At 46.2% G+C, this 10,952-nt stretch overlaps 1 protein-coding gene across 8 annotated transcripts in view; it reads left to right on the top strand.

Moving 5' to 3' along the window:
• Nucleotides 1-1,293: 1,293 nt before the first annotated feature.
• LIMCH1 (LIM and calponin homology domains 1) overlaps nt 1,294-10,952 on the top strand; it is a 164,656-nt gene continuing 154,997 nt past the window's right edge. For 5 of the 8 annotated variants that reach the window (XM_090139509.1, XM_090139506.1, XM_090139507.1 and 2 more), the window contains exon 1: nt 1,295-1,534. In XM_090139509.1, coding sequence (XP_089995635.1) covers nt 1,439-1,534 — 96 coding nt within the window. In that variant the 5' untranslated portion in view covers nt 1,295-1,438. Of the gene's footprint in view, nt 1,535-1,711; nt 1,825-10,952 lie in introns of those variants that run through there. The other 3 variants (XM_090139511.1, XM_090139504.1, XM_090139510.1) reach the window with 2 other exon arrangements.

The raw sequence follows: 10,952 nt of genomic DNA, 5'->3' as shown, positions 1-10,952 counted from the left end.
GAGGGTGCATGAGAACTGAGGCACATCAGCTTTAGTGATCCATGCGAACCGGGTGTGTAAATGGCAGAAGGATGCCCACCTTCCAAAGCAAGACACAGCATGCAGCAGTGGTCAGCCACGAGTAGCTCTCCACGAGCCAGGCATTGGGAGCATTGAACAGCACAGCCACACAGTTGGGATTGCAGAATAATAAGAAAGAGGATAATGATTTTAAATTGTCAGCCTCCTGCCTTAGGAAAACAAAGTTAATTGTGTCTGATATACATCAGTGTTATTTAAATATTACAAGAATCAGAAAATGGTTTGTGTTGGCAGAAGTACTTTAAATATACTTGTTAGTTCCCTTTAGATGTTTGAGGTTAGCGTACCAAAAACAGCGTTTTCATCTCGTTGCTGTTTTCAGAAGAATCTCTAAGAGCTGGTTTCAGACACCTTGCTTCTTCAGCCAATTTCAAACCATAAACAGAGTCCAAAGCTAAACGCAATGAAAACAAACTCTCAGAATGATAACAAAGCTAAATATGCAGATTGAGGTGATTTGAAGAGTGAGCATTGTTTCACTGACTGCTGTATAACAACGAGCAAGATTCGGACCTTTAGAATTGAGGCAAACTCACACCTGGATGAAGGGAGCTCAGAAATCGTGGAGTTTGCAGACTGCTGGCACAGCCAGGTGTTCTCAGGAGCCCCGCTCAGATACTGCACTGATTGGGGGCGAATGTGTGCCCACCCCCGTGCCCAGCAAACAGGTGTCCAGCAAGTGGGCATCTTTTTAAGCTGGAATAAATATAAACGACTAACTTCAGCTCATCTTTCCAACACGACTAGATGAATGGACTGTTTTTTTAGGGTTTGGTTTTAAAAAGGCTTTTTGAAAGAGTTTTCCTGCCAATTTCTAGAAACTTCCATGCCTCACTTCAGGCTTAGGAGCATTTCTGCTCGAGCTGAGGCTGCTCGCACCGCCTATCAACCGCGCAGGTCTGCAGGATGCGCTCTGCTGTCTTTCCTCGCCCTAAACCCACGCTCACGTGCGGTGCTTTTCATCACACCTGGGAGCGCAGAGCTCTCGGGCATCACTCTGACATCTCCCGGCCGCTCACCCTCCACAGCGCTGCCGCGAGCTGAGGGACGGGGCTGAGGGCACAACGCCGGCTGCGGCCGGGGAGGGCTCGGCCGCCCCGGGGGGACGGGCCGCGTGCCCGGACTGCAGGCAAAGCCGCTTGGCCCGTCTGTTTTATTTTTAGCCGGCAGCACGGCGGGCGGGGCGGAGGCAGGGCGGGAGGGAGGAAGGACCGAGGCGGCACCAGGCGCGGGGTTACCGCAGGCGAGCCGCAGCCGCCGGGCTGTAGAGCTCAGCCGCCCGGCCCCGCCGCGGCAGGCAGCGGCACAGGCTGCGGCGCTCCCCGGCCGGCGGCTCGGCGCTCCTCGCGGCTCCCCGATGGCCAGCCCCGCGCTGGAGCTGGGAGAAGCGCAGCCCCCGCCCGACTCCCCGCAGCCCGAGCCGGCGTTCGGCGAGGCGCAGAAGTGGATCGAGGTAAGGCGATGGCAGCGCGGTGCGGGCGCCGTGCCGCAGTCCCGAGCTGCCGCGGGGCTCCGCTGGCTCTCGGAGCGCGCGGTTTACGCGCTGCGGCATTCGAGCCGCGCCGCAGCCCCCGCGCCGGATTTAAGCCCTTAATAGTATTTCCCTCGCCCGCCCCCTGGCTCGGGTTGAGCTGGGCGGCCGTAAACAGCAGCGCAGGTGCTGGAGTCGACGCTTCCTCCCGGGCGGAGGGCACCGGGGCTCCCCGGCCCTCCCGGAGACCAGACCTCCCCGGGGCCGCGAAGGTAACGCGGAACGGCGCGTAGCGGGGGGTGTGCCCGCATCTCCTCCTGTGTCGCTCCCGAAAGCTGAGGGCGATGCGGCGCTGCCCCGCGGGTCCCGCTCGAGGTTTGCTCGCGCTGTAGAACGCGCAGACGGGCAGGCGGGGGTGAGATGCCGTAGTTAAATATTTTGGCGTGTAACAATAGCGACGCTTTGAGTAGTTCCGCGCCGTATCGCTGGTGCAGAATACCCGCGAATGTGGCATAAACTGAGATAGCCGGGTAAGAGCTCCCGTCAGCTGCAGGCTTTAATCTGCGGCTTTAGGTTCTGCTCTCCTGCGGTGGTTGGGCGAATGGTTGGTAAAGTCGCTGCGACGGTGGGATTCCTACATTCTCAAGTATATTCTCAGGAATAATGGTTGACTCCAACGTCATCTGAAAGGGCAGTGCTGTGTCAGGCACTGACATAGCTGGCCGGTCGCTGTAGGACCCGAGATGGGAATGGAGAGGAACGGGGAAAGAAGGACTTCTGTGCCAGTGTACAGTTCAAGGGAGAAGTGCAGTGCATGCAGGCGGCTGCGTAGGGCAGATGAATGAGGAGGTCCCCGTGTATCCTTCCTTACAACAGGGAAGCAGGAGGGAGGCACTTGACCCTGCACGGTGCACAGCACTTTATGATTGTTGGTTCTGGCTGCTAAGGATGCCAGGAACTCAGCAGCAAAGCAGGTCTGTAGGTAATGAGGCTGCCAGCAATCACTCCGGGCATGATGATAATGAAGGGAGTGTGAGCCTTCCTGTATAGGAGCAGTGAGTGTGGGTCAGGCGGAAATCTCCCTCCTGGGCACTTCCCTGCCTTCCCAAGTTCTCATGCCTGTGCTGGTGTGATGGGGCCGGTAAGAAGAGCAGGAGGAGGCTTAACTCCTTCTGCACTTGGTCCTGACCCAGGAGAGCCATGTGGATAGAGGAAGCTGGATGTAACCTTTCACACTTCCTTATTCATTTTTTTCATCTTCTTGATGCATGGATGGCAAAGGTGTGATGTGTGTGGTGAGGTTGTCAGCTGCCTGTGGAGCAGGCGTGGTCCCATATGCCTTGTGCATGGTATTTCCTTTTGGGTTAAGCTCTGAGGTATGAGGGTTAACACCTCTTAGAAAAGTGTGGTCAGCGTTCACCATCCTAAATCTGGAGGACTTGGACGGAGCAAATGGTGTGGAACTTGATATGTTAGCCCAAGGATATTGAAAAGCAACATCAATTGTAACATCCCTGAGATGTTATCTATTTATTGTAGGTACTAAGCCCTGTTGATTTGAGTGAAAACCAGAAATAGGGCCATGCCATGCCTGGCTGCTAGGTCCACCTTCAGAAGCTCTGCAGTTGTCCCTCAGCAGTCTATGTGCTGGCCCAGAGGTGTTAGCAATCCTCGTGTGTGTGATGGCCTCCAGCTCAGTGCTGAGCATTTACAATGAAGTCTCTCTCAAATGGGAATAAAACAAGCAGCAACTGCTTTAAGCCAGCTGCTGACCTCCCTGGTATGGGATGTGGAGGACTGGCAGTGAGGGTGCTAGCAGAGAGCTCAGAGTCTGTCAGACAGTAGAGCAGTGCCGCACAAGGAAGCTGAGGCAGAAACGCACAGATCTGAAGCTGCATGTTGTTATTGGTAAGGAACCAGCTGTGTGGCTCAGGGCTGGATCCTCACCCAGTTCAAATACCATCTAAGTCCTGTCTCTGCTGCGGCAGCATTCTGCTGGGCCAGGAGCAGGCTGGGTGCTGGACAGACAGGTGCTAAGGCTCAGGGGTGAGTGTCTGAGTGGGTGGTTCCTCATGACAATCCCAACCCCTTTGTGCTTCCCTTGAGCTATGGAACAGAAGCACTGAAGTCCACCTGAGCGTGCGGAAGGACCCGAGATCTGGATGTGGTGGTGACAAGTTTGATGTGATCTGCGTGTGGCAGGAGCTGGGATGTGGGGATTCTGTGGACTTTCTGCTCCAATCACAAGTCACTGTTGGTATGAAACTGCAGTTCAGCCTTGCTCACATGTTCAGTTCTGCACAGACATCAGCCATACTTCCCCCTGTGTAACGGTAAACCAGTTCTATTATTTTAGTTTTACTTGGCATGTGCTACTTACACAAATAATGCCCTCTTAATGATAAAGTGAACCATATTAGTGGCACCCAGAAGACTTAAAATAAAGGCACCAGATGAAAAACCCTGCGAGGCAGCTCCATCAGCCTGCATTATTAAAGGTGCAGTATCTCGTTTCAATTAACACAGCTCAGTTTCACTGAAAGAATGTATCAGCCTTGTAAAGTGTAGTGGCTTACTAAAGCAAAATAACAAATCTAATTTAATCTAATGGCCCGTAATTTTAAAATGTCAAGGTTCCCAGTGTGTTTGCTTAAACTACAATAACTGATGGTTGAAAGAACATCTGTATAAACAGTCGTTCTTGCTGCAAAGATTCGTAACAGCAATACAGTAATAAAGCCACATTTAATACTGGTGCAGCTCCTCAGGGTATTGTTATCTCCTCATCGCCTCATTAATATGCTCTGTCCTCATTGTTGAAACTTGGTTCAATTAGGGATGGCTTTTCCATAGACTTGTATTCCTTAGAAACTTTGCCAGCTGATAAGAATGCTTCCACTATTGTTGTCTGGTAATAATAAACAAGGCATGCTTTCTGTCCCCTACAGTTAGTATTTGACTTTGCCATTCCCTGTAGATGTGCATGGGCTAAACTGCAGTAATTTCTAACTCTGCCACTTTCTCTGGAGAGTTGCGTTGTTAGGAAGAAGTTTGTGAGCCAGAGGGGTTTGTTGGTTGTGTGGTTGTGTTTTTTTTTTTCATTACTTCCAATAGATTTCTCTGAAGGCAGCAGCTTTAAGTTGGTTGCTTCTAGAACTGGGGCCAGGTGTATTACTTGGTGCTTCTGGATGTGTCCTTCCATGCAGCAGAACAGCCATGCCACCATCTGGTCCACCCTATCTATGAGACAGTGTGAGGGGTATAAAAACAGTGATCCGGGCAAGTAAATTTCATGTTACTGTCTTGCATCAGTACTCTGGAAACAAGATTTTGTTAGGTTGTCTCTCCCTTCTGCAGATGCAGTTCTAGAAGGCTGAGGCTTATGTCTCCCATTGCTTAAAAGTCAATGGATATAGCTCATTGACAAAATCATTCCTATATGATGAAGGAAGTGGATTGGGTTATCTACTGAAGGAGTCTAGAACCTGAGGAATACACACATTGATTTATATGGCCTTCAAAGTACAGTGTGATACTGATTGGCATGCCCTGACTTGAAGGAATATCAGAGATAAAGCTTCTTCTATTGAACATACTGGTTAAGCCTACTGATTGGCTGCATATGTGAGAAACTTGTCTTTTGCAGGATTGCATCTTTGTAGCTAGACTATCTATCAACTCTTCCTTTGCTTTCAAGGGGATTTTAAGATATTTGATTAGGGACTCTAGTCCCACAACCGTGGTGCCCCAGCAAGACTTGAGGCACCATCAGTCTTGTTGATACTCAGGAATAGATTAAATCCAGCAGATGTTTTCTGCAGCAGGCAGCTCTGGAGAAGCCAGTCTGACTGCCTGTGAAAGTATCTGAATACAACCACTCAGATATAGAAAGGTGCAATAAGACTTAGGACTACATAGTTTTATTAAGCAAATCTTGTAGGAAAGTTGGTGAGTTATGCTGCAAACAGTGCCTACAGCTGACTTTTTTTTTTGAGTTTCTAGTCTTTCCTGTTGTCTTTGTGCTTTTTCTTCTCCTACTGGAAGAGTGTTTTACTTGTGTACTTTACATAATGTATTGGGAATGAACTTTAAAGGAGCAAGTGTAGTTATCTAGGCCAACAGTGCCTTACCTGGTAGTACTTCAGGTCTATAGCTTTGTAGAATAAAGGTGTCTGCCCTGCTGGTGAGTGGGTCCAGCTTGTGGGAAGGCTGCTTTGTGCAACTCCAAATCCACTGGAGAAGTATAGCAGAGATTCTCACTTCAGTTACTTCAGTAGGCTTTGAACACAGTCCTTGAGCTTTGAAAAATAGTTTCAATTGACAGATTAGTATCCATCTTGGCTGTCTTTTAGCACCTAACTTTATAGCTGATGTGTGCTAGTCACAAATCCCTCATCATGGTGGAAGTTATAAAGCCTAGTATTAAATGTGGAGGTTGGCAGGCCAGCCTGTGGAAGAGGGGTTAAGCTTGATGATTCCTGGGGTCCCTTCCAACCCAAGCCATTCTATGATTCTATGAGGATGTTCCTCAGACTAGAAGGAACCAATATAAATGGCTTGGACCAGCTGGTTAATCTGTGGACAGCTAAAGTTAGATTAATATTTCCCATAATGTCTATAAGTCAATCATAAAGAGTCAAAAGATAGATGTGTGTTCAGAGTAACTTTGCTGCAGTTATTATGACTTGGAATGGAATTCTTCATTCTTTCTGTACATCTCCAGGGCAGCATTTAATGAAGGCAGATGAGGTTGATGGGGTGCTCTTCATTCTGGCTAGGTCAGTCATTCAGTGGAATGAAAACTAAATTGTTTTGAAGGGTTGGAAGAACATGTCCAAACTCTATGACCTACTAAGCTATCACCTTCTAGAAATGTTTTCCTCTCCCATTTGCATGGCAGCTGTGTGTCCTGTGTACGTGGACCCAATTCCCTTGTGAGATCTGGTGTAAGCCATGTTACAAGTACTGCTTAACACAGGGGTGAGAATAGTGAGAACAACATTTTCATTGATAAAGGGATAATGTCAGGAAATGTAGGGTTGAGCTGCTAATTTCCTTAAAACTGAATTAATTTCTCCTTTTATTACTAAAATTCTAAAAAAGGTAGAAGATCTGCCCTTAAAACCGGAGTCTGGAATGTCTTTAATTGGTTGCAAAGATCTGTTAGGTGAAACTATTCAACCTCTTTCCTCTTATTCTGCTAGTGTTAACTATATTTTTTATTTTAAATGAAAATATCATCTAGAAAGCTGGAATCTTTCTATATTCTAGCTTGGAGAATAAGCAGATGATCAGTATGGCAGAATTGTTTTCTAGAATGTGTTAGTCAATCAAGGAAGAGTTATTTCACAACAGGTTATAAAAGCTATATTATCTTTGGTTTGCAGAAGCTGCCAGACCATGAGCTCTTCGTCCACAGATGAACACTTCTGTGTATTAATATTGTAAATATCCCAACAAGAACAGTTGTGTAAGACTAATACAGAAAGCAAGATTTACTGGGGTTAAAAGCATCATTGGAAAGAGTGGTTGATAAACCTGCATGGGGGAAGGTGTGAGCATTTTGGCATACAGAGTGTGAAGATCTCAGTTTTCCCTCCTTCGATGTGTCATCTAAGAATGAAACTACTGTGCTCCCTTGCTTGGCTCAGTCCCCTCGGTTATGATAATTACAGCTACTATGGTACTATAATATCAAAGTTAATAGCTGAAACCTCTTCAAGCTATGGTGAGAACAGTATCAGGTGAAAGGGCTGCACCACATGCCCTAGAGGTAGGTTTGTAAGAATGTGATGAACTAGAACACACCCCGACTTAAACTGCCTCTTATTTATTAAACAGAAATGTACTTAGTGTACCTGGGACAGGCTGAATGACCCTTTGCTGTGGTGCAGTGTGGGGAGTGGCTGCCTGGGAAATGCAGCGTTGGGGAGGGCCTGGGGGGGACCAGCAGGGGAGCAGGCTAAATGTGGGGCAGCTGTGTCCTGGCAGCAGGAAGGATTGGCTCTTTGTAGGTTGATGGAAGTGGTTATTTGCTTGCTAGGCCACACCTGTGATACTGCATCCAGTTTTGGGGCCCACGGCACAGAAAGGACATTGGGACATTGGAGACAGATTGGCAGAGAGCCCTGGAGCTGGCTGGGACTGGAGTACCTTCCCTGGAAGGTACTCCTGGGGAAGAAGTGCATGGCAGGGAGCCTAGCAGGTTGTTGAGAGGACAGAGGCACGGGGCAGGAGAATGAAACACCTGTCACACACTAAAAGAGGAAAGGTTCTAACTTAGCAAAGATGATTCTCCTTGCTTCATGAGGACAGCTGAGCAATTGGTGCAGGCTGCCCATCCCTGGGTGGCTTGATGCCCAGCTGAAAAGAGCTCCAAACGAGCAGCTCTGGCTGACTTCTGCCCTGGTGTTGGGTAGGAGCTTGGGCTTAGAGGCCCTCAGGGACCACAGAAACCTGAATAGTTCTGTGGGTCTGTGGTTTCTTGAAAGTAAGTGAGTGAATGATGCTAAATTTTATTTTTAATCCTGCTTTACTGGATGTTTACAGTATCATCACATTTAAGCATCTGTTTACATGAACAAGATCTTCTCTTTATGGATGCAAAACTCCTGTGGCTTTTGATGAGTATTTTCTAGGTATGCTACTGACTTTCCTTTGTGGGAACTCTTCAAGGCAGCATAAAATGCGTTTGGCTTCAATCTAGCTACTTCTACTAAACCTCTTTTATCTTAGAAAACTAAACATGAGTGGTTGCCTTGCTTGGTGAGATTCTGTTATTTAATTCATTTTGCATAAATATTATTGACCAATAAAAAATGAGTTCCACTTGCTTTTTGGATCTTGAGGACATGATGGACAAGCTTAATTCTTGAGAGTTTGGTTGTTAAATCCTTAAGTGGTTCTTTGTTTGTGGTATTAATTGGTTATAATAATCCTCTACTTTCATAGATACTCTGATCAGGTCTACTATAACTTGCTCAAAATTTTAAACTGTTTTATATAATATATGTATATATATTGTTGTGGATAAAGTTGTGAATGCCCATCCCTGGAAGCATTCAAGGCCAGGCAGGATGGGGCTTTGAGCAGCCTGGTCTAGTGAGAGGTGTCCCTGCCTATGGCAGGGGTTGGAACTAGATGGTCTTAGATTTCCTTTCCAACCCAAACCATTCTATGATTCATTCTATGAGGGAAGCCCTGTTGTGCTATGTTCTGCTGCTTTTAGATATCTTGCCTAGTGTCAAAGACAGTTTGATTTTGAAATCAGCTTTGACAAGCTGAGATTTTAAAAAATAATATTGCTGTGCCTTGTTGGCTCCAGCATCATTGGCAGTGATTCATGGGGCACTTTACAGACTAAGGAGCTGCGTGATGGAAAAGCAATTCTTTAACTCTGCTTTCTACAGTTGAATGAGTAGGGTAAGAGGGAAATTATCTCCATTAATCTTGCCTTTCTCTACGATCCTGGTTCATGCTGGAAACGGCACAGGAATTCTTCCATGTTGTGATCCCACAGTGAGTTTCAGGAACAGCATGAAAGGAAAAATTCTTTGTGATGTCTCTTCCAACCTCCAGAATCTCCCCACCTTCATTCCAGCCCTGTGGTTATTTACAAGCTACATAGAAAGTGTATATGTTCAGTGTGCTGCAAAAAAAATTTAAGTCGTCTTCCTGAGAATACCTTACTATTGTTTCCTTTCCTCGAGGCATTGGTCAATTTTCAGTTCAGTATTGCAGTCATGAGCAGTGAAGTCTCTGGGCAGATTAACGTATTTAATTTTTAAATTAGGCTGTTACCTGCTTTCTGTTCCTCATTGTACTTTGCTGTGATACAGACTTTTCTCCCCAACATGAGGATTTGAGATCTGTAAAAAGATTAATAACAAGTAATAGTTCCTGAAATTTATGTCAGTTCTTTTACATCCAACAAAGGTGCAAATCAATGCCTTTGACTTTAGGAACTGACAGTGCTTGGTAGCACTGCATCATATGAAGTTGCTTACACAGTATGGGACTGTTGGAGATACTGTGATCTGAAGATGAAAACAAGTTTATGTTCTAATACTGGAACTTGCCATCTCCAAAGGTAACAGAGTTGAAGGGAAAAAAAGCTCAAGTAACTAAAACTAGAGAGCTAAGAAACTCAGCTGAATTTGTACTTCAGGAACAGGGTGCAGATTGGCACAAGTAGTGGTAACCTTTACTCTGACTTGAAGAAGCCTTTCTTTTGCATAAGAGTAGGCTGATGCCCATAAATAACCGTTTGCAAGTGGGAGGAGAATGGTTGCATGGCTACAGAGGACACAGGGCTGAGATTAAAATCTCTTCATGGTGCTTTGCTTTGCAAGCAGTATGTTCAGTGAACTCACAGGGCTGCATTATGCCCTTATAGTTCCAGCAGAAGGTCACGGCTCTGACAGAACATGCAGGTCTTCCTACAACAAACAGAATAGGTATGGATTTGAGGGTTACATTTTTCTGTTATTTTCCCTCCCAGTTTGCTACTTGGCAGTGAGTATCTTCTGACTGGGTTTGTGGAAGGGCAGGGAGGAATGAGGAGAGATAGAAGTGGCTGACTTGTCTCTGTCAGGGCATCATAGGCAAGGATGGCAGTGTCCTGAACATTCAGCTGAATGCCTTGTGAGAAAATGTTGTTTGGATTCATTTCAGTGGGCTAACTTGCATGTATTGTAGCAACAGAGAAGTCAAAGCTTTCTTTAAGTCCAGAAGCGTAACTATAAACATGTAATCTAAACAGGGAATTAAAAAAAAAAAAAAAAAAAAAAAAAAAAGACAGCAAGTATGTAAAAGTTCTTCTGTTTCTCTTTTTTTCTGAATCTGATGTGTTAGTTTTTAAGGTGGTGATTTGGAGAAAAGGGAAGTCCTTAGTTTGGAGCACACGTGTGCAGTGTGCATCTTCTGCCAGGGTTTGGATTGACTGAAGGTAGCCAAGGGAATGAACTGTTTTCCAGAAAAATGGCACCAGCAAGGAAGAGGAAGTCTCAGAGTCAGTGAGTTGTAAAGGTGACTCTCTCAAAGCTGAAAGAAATAATACAAATCCTTAGCCTCCCAAAACCAATTCTTATTTTGACAAGGGGCCTTCAGTTTTGGAGTAACATGAAAAAAAGGCATAAATCAACAAAGCTCAAGCGACTCAAATTATCTTTTATTAGAAACAGCTTGCCTTTCTATGGAGAAGCAGAAATACACTAAAAACACTTTAATTACGAACATGCAGATCTCCAGGCTTGCTGGGGCCATATTTTCTCCTCTCAGATCAGTGCCACCCTGCCTGCACTGCCCTTCAGCCAAGTGCTGGACTGATGGCCACCGCTGCTGGGTGAGCACTCTGCCCATGGGCACAGGGAACTGCACGTTTCCATGGGACAGTGTGGCA

Source organism: Phasianus colchicus, chromosome 4 (genome assembly GCF_987193195.1).
Source record: "Phasianus colchicus chromosome 4, bPhaCol1.hap1.1, whole genome shotgun sequence".
NCBI classification, from domain to species: Eukaryota; Metazoa; Chordata; class Aves; order Galliformes; family Phasianidae; genus Phasianus; species Phasianus colchicus.
The sequence above is the reverse complement of the archived record's forward strand: the minus strand, read 5'-3'. Positions and strand labels throughout refer to the sequence as shown.